At 43.1% G+C, this 16,513-nt stretch overlaps 2 protein-coding genes across 5 annotated transcripts; both read left to right on the top strand.

Moving 5' to 3' along the window:
- Positions 1-1,861: 1,861 nt before the first annotated feature.
- On the top strand, positions 1,862-5,185 carry LOC118364398 (uncharacterized). Its single transcript, XM_035745907.2, has 5 exons — positions 1,862-2,056; positions 2,397-2,928; positions 3,245-3,404; positions 3,734-3,960; positions 4,567-5,185. The coding sequence occupies exons 2-5, from the start codon at positions 2,419-2,421 to the stop codon at positions 4,705-4,707; spliced, it is 1,038 nt and encodes a 345-aa protein (XP_035601800.1). The 5' UTR covers positions 1,862-2,056; positions 2,397-2,418; the 3' UTR covers positions 4,708-5,185.
- A 2,785-nt stretch (positions 5,186-7,970) lies between these two features.
- Positions 7,971-16,449, top strand: LOC118364400 (deoxyribonuclease-2-alpha-like). 4 transcript variants are annotated; one of them, XM_035745912.2, is made up of 7 exons: positions 7,971-8,084; positions 8,808-8,905; positions 9,086-9,254; positions 12,296-12,395; positions 12,585-12,749; positions 15,173-15,397; positions 15,556-16,449. In XM_035745912.2, the coding sequence occupies exons 2-7, from the start codon at positions 8,808-8,810 to the stop codon at positions 15,972-15,974; spliced, it is 1,176 nt and encodes a 391-aa protein (XP_035601805.1). In that variant the 5' UTR covers positions 7,971-8,084; the 3' UTR covers positions 15,975-16,449. The 4 variants fall into 4 exon arrangements, with proteins under 4 accessions (XP_035601805.1, XP_035601804.1, XP_052345506.1 ...); XM_035745911.2 differs by lacking the exon at positions 7,971-8,084 and adding an exon at positions 8,096-8,256; XM_052489546.1 differs by lacking the exons at positions 7,971-8,084; positions 8,808-8,905 and adding an exon at positions 8,125-8,256.
- The last annotated feature ends 64 nt before the right edge of the window (positions 16,450-16,513 follow it).

Genomic DNA, 16,513 nt, shown 5'->3' on the forward strand with positions numbered 1-16,513 from the left:
CATCATGGGAAAATCAAAAGAAATCAGCCAAAAAATTGTAGACCTCCACAAGTCTGGTTCATCCTTGGGAGCAATTTCCAAATGCTTGAAGGTACCACGTTCATCTGAACAAACAATAGTACGGAAGTATAAACACCATGGGACCACGCAGCCATCATACCCCTCAGGAAGGAGACGTGTTCTGTCTCCTAGAGGTGAACGTACTTTGGTGCGAAATGTGCAAATCAATCCCAGAACAACAGCAAAGGTTTGCAACTGCACATGGGAACAAAAATCATACTTTTTGGAGAAATGTCCTCTGGTCTGATGAAATAAAAATAGAACTGTTTGGCCATAATGACCATTGTTTTGTTTGGAGGAAAAAGGGGAGGCTTGCAAGCCGAAGAACACCATCCCAACTGTGAAGCACAGGGGTGGCAGCATCATGTGGTGGAGTGCTTTGCTGCAGGAGGACCTGGTGCACTTCACAAAATAGATGTCATGAGGTAGGAAAATTATGTGGATATATTGAAGCAACATCTCAAGACATCAGTCAGGAAGTTAAAGCTTGGTTGCAAATGGGTCTTCCAAGTGGACAATAACCCCAAGTATTCTTCCAAAGTTGTTGAAAAATGGCTTAAGGACAACAAAGTCAAGGTATTGGAGTGGCCATAACAAAGCTCTGACCTCAATCCCATAGAACATTTGTGGGCAGAACTGAAAAAGCATGTGCGAGCAAGGAGGCCTACAAACCTGACTCAGTTACACCAGCTCTGTCAGGAGGAATGGGCCAAAATTCACCCAACTTATTGTGTGAAGCTTGTGGAAGGCTACCTGAAACGTTTGACCCAAGTTAAACAATTTAAAGGCAATGCTACCAAATACCAATTGAGTGTATGTAAACTTCTGACCCACTGGGTATGTGATGAAAGAAATAAAGCTGAAATAACTAATTCTCTCTACTATTTTTCTGACATTTCAAATTCTTAAAATAAACTGGTGTTCCTAACTGACCTAAGACATGGAATTTTTACTAGGATTAAATGTCAGGAATTGTGAAAAACTGAGTTTAAATATATTTGGCTAAGGTGTATGTACACTTCCGACTTCAACTGTAGGTCGGGGTAAAGTGACTAGGCAAGAGGATAGATAATAAGCAGTAGCAGCTGTGTATGTGATGAGTCAAAAGAGTTTGAGAGTCAGTGTGGCAGATGTGTTGTTGCCTACTCTCACCACACAGGACAATACAGCCAATACATGCACTTCATGATATTAATAGATTTGACAAATTTGACAAATTAATTCACAGTGATCAAGTTTCATACACAACAGCAGAACACTTTTTGAACTACAGATTAGTTCAGACAAGTCATATATAGAATATACCCAAATGAACAATTATCCTCCCCACTGTTCTCTCACTTCACCAAAAAGAATCAACATCTCACATCTCACATCTGACTCTCTCTCTCTTCCTTTCTCTCTCTCTCTCTCTCTCTCTCTCTCTCTCTCTCTCTCTCTCTCTCTCTCTCTCTCTCACACTTTGTCTACTTCTCCTTTAGCTGCAAGTCAACAGGAAGTATGTCAAACCACAGCCCCTGTCAGAATAACAGTGGGCCTGTTTCAACATGTTGCTGTTTCTGACTGTATGCTGTTTGGCTGAAAATGCAACATGAGCAGAGCAAAACTTCATAGCCATTTCCCCCTTTCTGATGTTCATCTCAAATTATGAGATTTGGCTTTGTTTAAAAACAAGGCTATTTGATATCATCACACCACTGGCTATAACATCGCACCTCTTCACTTTTTACAGTAATATCTCATAATGCCATGACGTAAAGAGATAGGGGACAAATAAATAGGGGTGGGTTGGGGTAAGAGGAACAGGAAGAGACTAGAGGGCTGACAGGCAGGCAGAGAGAGAGTGAGAAAGAGCTTGTCACCGTGATATGTGAAGCATAACTGATAGGAATTAGTTCTCACGAAGAAAACTGTCGTGAATCAGTGATGCCATCCCTAATCAGTGTGGACACAAGAAGATGATGTTTATCAGAAACTGAACTCCAGCCAAACACAGGTACGATAGACTTATTGAGAGTGTGGGTGGGTAAGGTAATGATTAGCAGGCGGGCAAGTACAATCCAAGATAGGAATTTAGTGCCTTAAAGAAGTGAGCAGAAAACCAGTCCTGGTTTTTCATAAACACCAGTCTTGGGATTCTACTATATTATGCTTCCAGATACAGTGGCCGTTCAGTCTATGTCAAACGAGAGGTCTTCTACATGTGTTGTTGCGAGTTAACATTTTAAGAAACTCTATTAGATTACCTAAAACATTTTCTTACAACCAGTTAAACAATCCTAATAATGTACAACAGAACTTCAGTTGATATATTTGTCTTATCTCATTTCTGTCAGGTTTACACTGAGACAGACGTAAATGGATGTTGTCATGGAATACCCAGGGGTCAAAGTTGAAACAGTTGAAGAGGAGCATTTGGAGGATCTAATCATTATTAAGGAGGGGGATGTTGAGAGAGTTGTTGAGGGAGGGACAGAGCCAATAACAGGCAAGAGCAACGATGAAGACTCCAGTGCGGAAGAGGATGCCACCGCCAGACATGGACAGATTGGAAAAGCCAACACTGAAAGTGGAGATGGAGACAAAAGAAAAAAGGATAACCAAATAAATCAAGCAAAAGGAGAGACTGGGACAGAGGAGGGGGTTGAGCACATTAAAGGGATGGATGAATTGGTAATGGATAGACAGAAAATGGAATGCAAGAAAGAGGGGATGGTGATGGTGGATATAACAGAAAAATACAAAACAGCAGAACAAGATTTGGAGACGGACAAACCATCACAAGGATTACAAGTTGGCACAAATATACATCTTCCCTCTGACCAGTTGCCCAAAGATACGCTGAGCCCAGAGCATGCCCAAAAACAGGTTTATAACATTTGCTTTCACTAAAAAATACAGAAATTTCCCTTGTGCCCACAATTACAATAATTCCGTTAGTGACCAAATACCAGTCTAAACATTGTTGATGTTGCATTAGTTTTTGATGTAGAAGGGTTTTCTTTCACATATAGAAAAAGAACAAACAACATCCCAGTGGTGGAAGAATGAGGGTTACATTTTGTGGTTACAGAATTTGTAGGTGTGGAAATGCCAGCGTGTTTGAAATGAGTAGTGATACCACCCATTTTGAAATTCTTGATAATGGCTACTCTTTCTGCCACCTGTCACCTGTCTTTCCCAGGCTCAACGGTTAACCCCTTACTTCCCAGACGCTCTGTATGACCTGGTCTTTACTCTGCAAGAAGGAAGACGACTCAATGACCAGCGGTGCTCGTTCAGAGGGAGGAGAAGGTGCCATTCTGAACCCAACACCTACATTCCAGCCCACAGAGCCCACAGAGGTGATAGAATGTGAAGGAAAACTCCCTGTAATCATAACTAACTAAGTGACTGTGGTAAACATAAAAGCTGTTGCAATTAGCTTCCCTTGTTTCCCCATAAACACGCTGACTCATGAAGGGGAAAAGCTGTAAATAACTGTACGGTACCAACATCCATTGAAGCACTTCTATCATATAACTGTGGCAGGGACAGATATTAGGATGTCTTCTGTACATTGGTGAAATATTGAAATAATATTTCTTGAATGATTAACTAGGACACCAACTGAAACTAGGCCACTAAATGTAGCATGTCTACACTCTCTTTTCTCCTCTTTCATTCCCAACAGTGCATTTCTCCTCAATGACCTCGCTGCAGAAAGATGAGTTCTTTGACTTGCTGGCTACCTCCCAAGGCCGTCGGCTTGACGACCAGCGGGCGGAACTACATGACACCCCACCGCCTAAGCCGAAAGCCAATAAGAAGAGGAGCAGTGTAAAAGATACAAAGCCCAAAAAGTCTGCTCCAATTGCAGTGCAGAACGAGGACTTGTACAATATGATTCTCATGTCGCAGGTAAGTAACTGGCCATCATGATAATTAAGAATGTGTTCTTAAATGACTTCAATCACCCAAGCTGCCCATAGTCAATGTGACCAAAACATTATTTTGTTCTTGTCATAAGCAAAATATAATGTAGGCATCATGTCATATGGTGTTACATTGATATCATGTTACAGTGCTACATTGTCATTACAGATGAAGGATCTTCATTTGACCACTCTGTTGTTGCTGAGAATTTTCCTGCAGCCCAAAAAATGCAGATGAGCTTCGTGATTTACATAACTGAACAAAAACCAGCACTAACACAGTTATATTAACAGTATTGTCATTTTCATGTAGCTTAATTTTGGCCAGTTTATAGCCTAACCACCGATCATGCAACATTATGGACTAAACATTCAAATGCTGTTTCTGCAGGATTATTCTACTGGTCAAATGAATATCCTACACCTGTGTGTCATGTGCTGTAACATGGGCTTTAGGTATTATGTTGTATGGTGTAACAACATACCATGTCATATGGTGTTACGTAGGTGTAATGTCTCGTCTCCGTACCTCAGGTCCAGTGTAAAATAGGCATCAAGCCATGTGGTGTTTCTGTCTGTCTCTGTACTTCAGGCCCAGGGTAGGCTGGAGGAGCAGCGCAGTGCGGCCCCGGGCCCTATGGATGATGAAGACTTCTTTTCCTTACTGCTGAGTGTCCAGGGAGGACGCATGGAGGACCAGAGGACTGAGCTGCCTGGGATTGTGGGAACCTGAGAGAGACACATGCTGGAGAGATGGGCTCAAATGGCTCAGAGTATGTGGTGTAGCCCTATAGAGCAATGGCTTTTGCTTCTTATTCACCTGGCCAGACCAGACATGACCATTTTGTTCTGTTGGTCTGACCAGACAGTACCATCTGTATCGATGACTGCATCAGTAATTTCATTTAAAAAAATTGTATGTGAATAACAGAGGTGTCAATTCAGTTGCATAATGCTATAGAGACTAATTCCAATGTTTGTTGTATGATATTAAGCTTACAGAGTGGGCAGATTTGTATGTTGACTGCACAATAATTTGGATGATAGTCAAAACCCCAAAAGCTTTTGAGTGCTTCAAATGTGTTTATTGCAATTTGAGGAAATTAGTTTTGCCCAGCGCAGCAGTGACTGAGTATGAATGAGAGTGTTTGTGTTTCCATGTTATATTTGAATACAGCTCACGAGAATAAACTATGTGTTAAAGACTTGCATCAAGAGTGTTTCTAATTGTTCCCTGAGAATGCTTACGATAAAGTCCCTCAGCCTTTGTCTACTGGACCACTCAATATTCATTATTCATTTGTCAAACAAAAGATATCTGCCTTTACATTACAGTGTTGCAATGCACTAGTGCTGTTTACAGAAACCAACTTTTCTAGACAACTGGGCTGTTAGGCTCAAGTAGGAGTTTTTCAAAATGTAAAATTTCAATAGCTCCTTGATCATGTGACCTAGTGACTTCAAACAAGGTTCAGAATGTCTAGTCAGTGGGCCTACACATTGCACACCCTTTAATCTCACATGATTTTACATGAATTTTTCTACATTTAAAATGTCAATAGCTCCTTGGTCATGTGACCTACTGACTTCAAACATGGTGCAGAATGTACACTGACTACCCTTCTATATTGCACACTCTTGTGAACTCTGAAATCATAGGCATAAACTGAACATATGGCTTTCCCACACAACTACATAAAAATAAAGAATTGACATTTACTTTGAATTAAATGTCATTACATACCAGACATTTTAGTATATCCTCAGTCATTTCTTTTCACAGTTGCTCCATGTGTTTTTGAAAGTTCCATATCAATTTGGGAGGGGATGATACCCTTTTCGTGGTATCCAATTGTTAGTAGTTACTATCTTGTCTCATCGCTACAACTCCCGTACGGGCTCAGGAGAGACGAAGGTCAAAAGCCATGCGTCCTCCGAAACACAACCCAACCAAGCCGCACTGCTTCTTAACACAGCGCGCATCCAACCCGGAAGCCAGCCGCACCAATGTGTCGGAGGAAACACCGTGCACCTGGCGACCTGGTTAGCGTGCACTGCGCCCGGCTCGCCACAGGAGTCGCTAGTGCACGATGAGACAAGGATATCCCTACCGGCCAAACCCTCCCTAACCCAGACGACGCTAGGCCAATTGTGCGTCGCCCCACTGAGTCTCTGGTGGCACAGCTAGCACTGCGATGCAGTGCCCTAGACCACCCAGGAGGCCCATAAAATATAGTTTTGACCTAATTGTCACATAACAGCTAACCATTCATAATTGAAAATATAGCTATCAAACCTGCATTACAAAGACCCCACAGCTGAAGGTGTCCTGCTGCATGGTGTGAGTTAATACCCCTCCTTTCCACTTTATGTCCACCCAGTTGTCTTATCCATGGCAGGATCTTCTCATTTTGAAGTATTCTCTTTTTTGTGTAAACATAAGGGAATTCTGATTAGTTGTAGGCAAATGAATACACACGCCAAATGTGTATGCTGTTTTTCTTATCACTCTAATCCAGTAGTAATTTAGTAGTAAAGGTAATTTCATTTATGCCCCAGTCTACTTCAGTAAAAAAGGTCTGATTTAGATTAAAAACTATTGCCCTGTGTCCTTGTTCATAGGGGAATGAGAGACTTGTCACTGGTAGATTTGAGTTGGCACTTTATTTGCCCAAACACCCACAGACCCACAAGGTTGAGGTTGCTCATGGACAGTAATTAGTATTATTTTTGTTGTTGTTGCATTGATGCATTATGTCTTCTAACTGTCCAAGAATAGGATCCAAAGTGTTAGAAAATATTTGTTCCCATAAATACAAAGGAGGATGTCTCTCCTCATACCTCTGGCACTTTAGTCAGACTGCCAGACTGTGCACCACAGAGCCAATCAGGAGAGAATACATACAGGTCAACGGTGCCAATTGAAAGTCAAGGGGTGTGTCTGTGCCTTTTGGATTACTCTCTCTTTACAGAGAACCCCTGTGGTTCAAGTCAAGAGCGACCCTTCCCATTTCAATCTGCTCTGCGCATGTCTGAAAGTGACAGAGCCAGCAGCCAAGAGTTTTTCACAGTAGGTCATGAAACATTATTACACTTATGAATGTATGTGAAATGATAATATGTATTAGATCCAGTACAATGGAATAACTAAGACCTGAATTTGAATGCAGAGTGTTCTGATTTCTCATTCTCTTTCTGTCCAGCAGGGTCAAGCAAAAACACTTGGCCTGATGGTTCATGCAGATACTGGGGAAGCAATATAGAAATGTATTGATCCCTTAAAATATTTGACCCATATCACAACCCTCATACCTCTTCACAGAAATGTACCTACATCAATTTTGGAAAAAGGATTTTACTCACAAAAGATGTAGGAAAATGGACAAACTAAAGGGTGTGCAATATAGAAGGGTAGTCAGTGGACATTCTGAACCTTGTTTGAAGTCAGTAGGTCACATGACCAAGGAGTGATTGAAATTTTAAATGTAGAAAAATTCAGGTAGAAACATGTGAGATGAAAATGGACAAACTAAAGGGTGTGCAATGTGTAGGCCCACTCAGTGGACATTCTGAACCTTGTTTGAAGTCAGTAGGTCACATGACCAAGTAGCTATTGAAATTCTAAATTTTGAAAAGTTTATGTAAAATTATGTGAGATGAAAATGGACAAACTAAAGGGTGTGCAATATAGAAGGGTAGTCATTGGACATTCTGAATGGTTGAAGTCACTAGGTCATATGACCAATGAGCTATTGAAATTCAAAAATGTAAATACATCATTTAAAATAGTGCAAGTTGTAAATCAACAAAAACAAGTGTGTGCAATGTGTGTCTATGCCATCGGGTTAGCTACAACCAGTTTTGAAGGTTTTAGGAGTAATGGTTAAAGAGCTATTGAAATGTGAACATTTTGATTTGTCACTATGTTGACGGTCCCTAACTGCTGTTGGTTAATGTAAGGAAAACTACAGGCGAATATCCAACCCGAAGCTGTCTTCACCTCGGTTGTTCCCCATGTGCAAAAGGCAGAAGAGTGCCTCTGGTCCAGGGCGTTAGTGCGAGATCCTCCACTAGGCGTTGAAGGCGCGCTGGAACAGAGCTAGCAGAAGGGTAGGTAAAGCAAACTATTGACCGTGACCGTAAGCCCGCCCCGTGACATCGTACTTCAAAACAAGGATGTATCTCGACTTTAGAAATGGAATAGTTCGCCACAATCAAAGATCACGTGGATACGGAAAAGCTGTAGAATCAGCATACTTGTCAAGTTCTTGTCTACTCAAAGGTAGGATACGTGTTGATGTAGAAATTAGAATTTTCAATGGGGCAGATTTGGCATAGGCTATAACGTTAGCAGGTGTATTCAACTCTTTCTTATTCTACGAGGTCCGGAGCCTGTTGGGTTGCTGTTCTATCTGATCATTATTTGCGCAGACTTGGGTCTGAATCAGTCCCTCCTGATTAGAGGGGAACAAAAAACGCAGTGGAACTGGCTTCGAGGTCCAGAGTTGAGTTTGACGGGGCTATACGTTTCGTTTGCATGGGTTATGCTTCATTCTAATTATTTCTAAAGCAATTGACAAATCAATTATATATCAACTCAATGAAAAATCGGATACTTTTTGTTAGTTTACTTCTGATACATTGTAACAACATTGTAACATATTTGTAACACCAACTTTCGGCTACTGATGCAATTTGTAATGCATCGCTGCGTTCTCTTCTTGTTCTACAGCCACCCTTTTCCATTTTACTCAACAAATGTTGAAGTTGCCATTTTGGCAATAGTTTTTCACAGTTCCTAAAACTATTTTGACCTCATTGCTTTCGCTTCAGATGTTGTCACTTGTTGTCCTGCTGATCCTGTTTCAACCAGGAGAGGGAGGCACCTCACCTATCTCCTGTTACAATGATGAAGGGGAAGCTGTTGACTGGTGAGAACAGTTCTGGGCAGACTGAAGATTGAACTGATATGACCTTCTTCCCTTAGGTCTGTTAGCTACTTAGTCACAGACAGTGTGCATAGCAAGGTGTGCAAGAACAACGCAAAGTACTGAGAATCAAACTCTATCTCTCCTTCTCTCTCTCTCTCTCTCTGTTGCTTTCTCTCTCAGGTTCTATCTCTACAAACTCCCCCATGTTGATCGTGAATTTCCCAACGATGGACAGAGTTATCTACTGATGGACAAAGGGAGCGAGGGATGGACGGATGGAAAAGTGTTGGTGAATGACAGCTCTGGAGCCCTGGGGAGGACAGTGGGCCAGCTGTATGAGCAGGGGAAGGTCTGGTTCCTTCTATCATTCATTTGAATGAGCTGTGAAACTTAAAGGGAAAATCCACTCAAAAACTACCTGTTGATACAGGCCCAAAATGTTTTTTTCATGTTGATATGACCGGTGACACTTTGTTTCTTGGAAGTCCAATATCTTGAAACTTGACTGCTGACATGCAAACCATTTTGGGACTGACTAATGAAAAAAATACCAAAAGATAGTTTTTGAGTGTTTTCAAATGAAAGTTTATTTGTCACGTGAAATTCTTACTTACAGGCTCTAACCAATAGTGCAAAAAAGGTGTTCGGTGAACAATAGGTAAGTAATGAAATGAAACAACATTAAAAGACAGGCTATATACAGTAGCAAGGCTACATACAGACAGTCAGTTAGGCAGGCTGATTGAGGTAGTATGTACATGTAGATATGGTTAAAGTGACTATGCATATATGATGAACAGAGAGTAGCAGTAGCGTACAAGAGGGGTTGGTGGGTGGCGGGACACAATACAGATAGCCCGGTTAGCCACTGTGCGGGAGCACTGGTTGGTCGGCCCAATTGAGGTAGTATGTACATGAATGTATAGTTAAAGTGACTATGCATATATGATAAACAGAGTAGCAGCAGCGTAAAAAGAGGGGCTGGGGGAGGCACACAATGCAAATAGTCCGGGTAGACATTTGACTACCTGTTCAGGGGTCTTATGGCTTGGGGGTAAAACTTGAGAAGCCTTTTTGTTCTATACTTTGAACTCCGGTACCGCTTGCCATGCGGTAGTAGAGAGAACAGTCTATGACTGGGGTGGCTGGGGTCTTTGACAGTTTTTCGGGCCTTCTTCTGACACTGCCTGGTGTAGAGGTCCTGGATGGCCGGCAGCTTAGCCCCAGTGATGTACTGGGCCGTACGCACTACCCTCTGTAGTGCCTTGCGGTCAGAGGCCGAGCAATTGCTGTACCAGGCAATGACGCAACCAGTCAGGATGCTCTCGATGTTGCAGCTGTAGAACCTTTTGAGGATCTCAGGACCCATGCCAAATCTTTTTCATTTCTTGTGGGAGAATAGGCTTTGTTGTGCTCTCTTCACGACTGTCTTGGTGTGTATGGACCATGATAGTTTGTTGGTGATGTGGACACCGAGGAACTTGAAGCTCTCAACCTGCTCCACTACAGCCCTGTCAATGAGAATGGGAGCGTGCTTGGTCCTCCTTTTCCTGTAGTCCACAATCATCTCCTTAGTCTTGGCTACGTTGAGGGATAGGTTGTTATTCTGGCACCACATGGCCAGGTCTCTGACCTCCTCCTTATAGGCTGTCTCGTCGTTGTCTGGGATCAGGCCTACCACTGTTGTGTTGTCTGCAAACTTAATGATGTTGTTGGAGTTGTGCCTGGCCATGCAGTCGTGGGTGAACGGGGAGTACAGGAGGGGACTGAGCACGAACACCTGTGGAGCTCCAGTGTTGAGGATCAGCGTGGCAGATGTGTTGCTACCTACCCTCACCACCTGGGGGCGGCCCATCAGGAAGTCCAGGATCCAGTTGCAGAGGGAGGTGTTTAGTCCCAGGATCCTTAGCTTAGTGATGAGCTTTGAGGGTACTATGGTGTTGAACGCTGAGCTGTAGTCAATGAATAGCATTCTCACATAAGTGTTCCTTTTGTCCAGGTGGGAAACGGCAGTGTGGAGTGCAATAGAGATTGCATCATCTGTGGATCTGTTTAGGCGGTATGCAAATTGGAGTGGTTCTAGGGTTTCTGGGATAATGGTGTTGATGTGAGCCATGACCACCCTTTCAAAGCACTTCATGTCTACGGACGTGAGTGCTATGGGTCTGTAGTCATTTAGGCAGGTTGCCTTTGTGTTCTTGGGCAAAGGGACTATGGTGGTCTGCTTGAAACATGTTGGTATTACAGACTCAATCAGGGACATGTTGAAAATGTCAGTGAAGACACCTGCCAGTTGGTCAGCACATGCCCGGAGCACACGTCCTGGTAATCCATCTGGCCCACGCAGCCTTGTATATGTTGACCTGTTTAAAGGTCTTACTCACGTCGGCTACGGAGAGCGTGTTCACACAGTCGGCCGGAACAGTTGATGCTCTCATGCATGCCTCAGTGTTGCTTGCCCTCGAAGCGAGCATAGAAGTGATTTAGCTTGGAACATGTTCCAGTCTGTGCTATAATATATAATAATAATATATGCCATTTAGCGGACGCTTTTATCCAAAGCGACTTACAGTCATGTGTGCATACATTCTACGTATGGGTGGTCCCGGGAATCGAACCCACTACCCTGGCGTTACAAGCGCCATGCTCTACCAACTATCAAAACAGTCCTCTAGCTTAGCATCTGCTTCATCTGACCAACCACTTTTTTATAGACCGAGTCACTGGTGCTTCCTGCTTTAATTTTTGCTTGTAAGCAGGAATCAGGAGGATAGAGTTGTGGTCGGATTTACCAAATAGAGGGCGAGGGAGAGTTTGTACGCGTCTCTGTGTGTGGAGTACAGGTGATCTAGAATGGTTTTCCCTCTGGTTGCACATTTAACATGTTGATAGAAATTTGGTAGAACTGATTTAAGTTTCCCTGCATTAAAGTCTCCGGCCACTAGGAGCGCCGCCTCTGGGTGAGTGGTTTCCTGTTTGCTTATTTCCTTATACAGCTGAGTGAGTGCGGTCTTAGTGCCAGCATCTGTCTGTGGTGGTAAATACACAGCCTTAACAGTTTCATTTGAAGTAACACATAGCAGTATTTATTTAGCAGCTATTTTTGGTAGCTGGCGGCTGTTTTTTGTCACAGTGGAATGAGACAGAATGACACAGAAAATAGAAATGTGGAACTATAACTTTTTGTGGGTTGCTTGTTTCACTGTCTAATTTTCAGAGCAATTGGAGTTTTCTTTTCACCCAGACAGCCATGATAAATAAATACAGCACATGACGTTATCAAGGAACTAACACTATTGACACTATAACCCTTGTTTCTGAGTTTAGAGTTTACAATATGCATGGAAGTGTATATCTTCTGATGATGAGTGTGTCTACTTTCCCTTGCAGAATGAAGACATTGCATACATCCTGTACAATGACCAGAGACCACCCGAGGAGGGAGAAAGAGGATTTGGTTTCCTTAGTAGCCGAGGTGGCCACACCAAAGGTCAGGACAATATAAACCTCAGCTGTATACTGTATACAGGCATCACATTATAATGTTAATCTCAGCACCCAGGCATCTGGCCAGCTACTCCATTTGAAGTATGTTAATGTTTTTGTCAGAGAAGAAAGTACTGTTGTGAAATGACTCAGTTTTCAATGAGTGACTGGTATCTCCCTCTCTCCATCTCAGGTGTTGTCTTATTGGACAAGACACAGGGCTACTGGTTGGTCCACAGCACCCCTCATTTCCCCCCTGTAAAGGAAATCGGGCAATATTCCTACCCAGGTAGTGGTGTACAGAACGGACAGAACTTCATCTGTGTGACCTACCCACTGGAACGCTTTCAGGCCATTGGTAAGACTGTAATCCTGTAAAAGTCATTTGGATACTATAGGTTTACCATAGAATTCTGAAAAAGGATCTTGGATTATCCACCCTGTTATAATGCATGAAACTGTGAATTGTTTCTATTTCATGCGATTGTTTCATGCTGAGGCAGACTCTCTGTGCGTACAACCCGATCCGACTGGGATATGTTCCCCATAGCGTCGGATAATAACGTTGATGAATACGCTGATTTGGTGAGCGAGTTTATTAGCAAGTGCATCGGTGATGTTGTACCCACAGCAACCAACCAGAGCATGTGGATTGGTGGCAGCATTCGTGCAAAACTGAAAGTGCGAACCACTGCTTTAAATCAGGGCAAGGCGACCGGAAACATGGCCGAATACAAACAGTGTAACTATTCCCTCCGCATGGCAATCAAACAAGCTTAGCGTCAGTATAGAGACAAAGTAGAGTTGCAATTCAACGGCTCAGACACGAGAGGTATGTGGCAGGGTCTACAGTCAATCATGGACTACACAAAAAAAACATCCCCGTCGCGGACCAGGATGTCCTGCTCCCAGACAAACTAAAAAACTTCTTTGCTCGCTTTGAAGGACAATACAGTACCAACGACACTGTCCGCTACCAAAACCTGCGGGCTCTCCTTCACCGCAGCCAAAGTGAGTAAAGCATTTAAACGTGTTAACCCTCACAAGGCTGCCGGCATCCATAGCCGCATCCTCAGAGCATGCACAAACCAGCTGGCTGGTGTGTTTACGGACATATTCAATCAATCCTTATCCCAGGCTGCTGTTCCCACATGCTTCAAGTGGGCCACCATCGCTCCAGTTCCCAAGAAAGCTAAGGTAACTGAGCTAAATGACTATCGCCCCACAGCACTCACCTCCGTCATCATGAAATGCTTTGAGAGACTAGTCAAGGATCATATCACCTCCACCCTACCTGACACCCTAGACCCACTCCAATTTGCTTACCGCCCCAATAGGTCCACTGACGACGCAATCACAATCACACTGCCCTAACCCATCTGGACAAGAGGAATACCTATGTGAGAATGCTGTTCATTGACTACAGCTCAGCATTTAACACCATAGTACCCTCCAAACTCGTCATCAAGCTCGAGACCCTGGGTCTTTACCCCGCCCTGTGCATCTGGGTCCTGGACTTCCTGACGGGCCGCCCCCAGGTGGTGAAGGTCGGAAACATCTCCAGCATGTACCCCCGCACACTGACTCGGTACCGTTGCCCCTGTATATAGCCTCGTTATTGTTATTCTTATTGTGTTACTTTTTATTATTACTTTTTATTTTAATCTACATGGTAAGTATTTTCTTCCTCTTGAACTGTACTTTTGGTTAAGGGCTTGTAAGTAAGCATTTCACAGTAAAATCTACACTGTTGGTTAAGGGCTTGTAAGTAAGCATTTCACAGTAAAGTCTACACTTGTATTCGGCGCATGTGGCAAATAAAGTTTGATTTGATACTCTGTTCACATCGTTGACATCAACAAACCTCTCGCCCACACAACGTCATACATGTGGTCTGCAGTTGTGAAGCCGGTTGAACATACTGCCAAATTCTCTAAAATGATGTTGGATGCCGCTTATGGTAGAGAAATTAACATTCAATTATCTGGTAACAGCTCTGGTGGATATCCTGCAGTCAGCAGGCCAATTGCACGCTCCCTCAAAACTTGAGACATTTGTGGCATTGTAATGTGTGAAAAAAACTGCACATCTTAGAGTGCCATTTTATTGTCCCCAGTACAAGGTGCACCTGTGTAATGATCATGCTGTTTAATCAGATTCTTGATATGCCACACCTGTCAAGTGGATGGATTATCTTAGCAAAGGAGAAATGCTCACTAACAGTGCACAACATTATAGAGAAAAAACATTTTGTGTGTATGGAACATTTCTGGGATCTTTTATTTCAGCTCATGAAACATGGGACCAACACTTCACGTGTAGTGTATATATTTTTATTCAGCTTAAGATGAGTGTCATTAAATTGTGATGGGAGTTCTCAGTGGAGGCCAACTTCCATCGAACTCAAAGCATTGTCTTGTCTTAAAACATTTTTAATCTCACAGTCAGTGGTCTAATACGTACAGGCATTTGTCTGCTACTCTGTTTGAACATTTTGAAAAGTCATCATACTAATAAGTCATGTAATAAGTCATAGATTAAGATAGTACTTGTCTTGGAGCTTGGTGCCTATTGAATCGCACAGACAGACAGACAGACAGACAGACAGACAGACAGACAGACAGACAGACAGACAGACAGACAGACAGACAGACAGACAGACAGACGGACGGACAGACAGACAGACAGACAGATCATAATGATTTGCTTTACTTTTTACACAATTCATTGATTGACATGTTTGAAGTGTTCAATTGACATGTATTATGTTTTACATTGCAGGAGAGCAGTTGCAGATCAACCAGCCCAATGTGTATGACTGTGGTGTCCCTGCTTCCTTGGCCTCTCTGGTGCCCGCACTGGCTGACGTCTGTAACAATAGCCAAGGGCAGATGGCCTATAGCAACTTACCGCACACCCAACCTGCATCCAATCGCAGTGTGCCTCTCACCTCATTGGGTGGAACCGAGTTCATTAGCTTTGCCAAGGGGAGATCATTCAATAATGGTAAGGAACAATTTAGAAACTATTCGTTTATAATCTTTTTAACGGTTGAAGTGTTGTTCCATGGTTAGAATGACCATTCATGTCATTGCCGTTTTGTAGTTGTGAATGACCCAACATTTAACCACAATATCCCCATTTCCCCTCCTGACTCCCATTAGATCTGTACCACTCCTGGGTGGCTCCCTCCCTCCAGTCAGACCTCCTAGTCCAGTTCTGGATCCGCTCCACTGGCATCCTGCCCTCTGACTGCTCCCTGGGCTGGAAGGTCCTGGACATCCAGCTTATCTCCCCAGGCGGGAGGATCACCTTCAAGGCCTCCAACGACCACTCCAAGTGGGCCGTGAGTACCACCGGGGGTGGGGTGGATAGAGCTGCTGGCTGGGTGTGTGTGGGCGACATCAACCGGAACGAGGCTGAGGAGAAGAGAGGGGGCGGGACAGTGTGCCTGCAGGACGCCACGGTGTGGAAGGCCTATCGGACAGCGGCGCTGGAGTGTGAGATGTGCGGGGGAGGGACTAGCGGGTGTGATGTGGACGTAGAGGATGCAAGGCACTACCAGGGAGATATGAAGCAGTAAGCATCAGTGTAAAGTTACTAGTATGCCCACAGTTCACAAGGTACCCCTCAAGGTACCCCATAGAATGTTGATTAATAAGGTACCAGCATCTAATTCACTTTTTTTTATGGCAGTTTAGGAGTTTTTCATAAATTGCCATGAATAGAAACGTATTTGAAAGGGAAGTGGCACTCCTGTAATAATTCAACAATGAGCACTTTGCTACATTCTGTGTAGTTCTATAAGTTGCTAATGACTGTAGGAAATGTTGATTGTGATCTCAGGTACATTTTATATGCGTCTCTTTTCAACCTTACTTTTTATGTCAATTTTGTTTTGTTTTTGTGATCGTTAAAGTATGTATAATGTCTTTTCTTTATTTCTCTTTTACTTTTTAGTCAAATGTTTGGTGACGTTTTCAGCTTTTAGCTTGAAACAGGCAAAGAGACTGTCTTCTGTCCCAATAAAGAAAGTACTGTTGCGGGGTGCACAAATATTTTTGCGTACGTTTCTTCATTAAACCTCCTCACCCACCAACAAGCCAGATACTAAACCACAGT

This window comes from Oncorhynchus keta, chromosome 31, assembly GCF_023373465.1.
Source record: "Oncorhynchus keta strain PuntledgeMale-10-30-2019 chromosome 31, Oket_V2, whole genome shotgun sequence".
NCBI classification, from domain to species: Eukaryota; Metazoa; Chordata; class Actinopteri; order Salmoniformes; family Salmonidae; genus Oncorhynchus; species Oncorhynchus keta.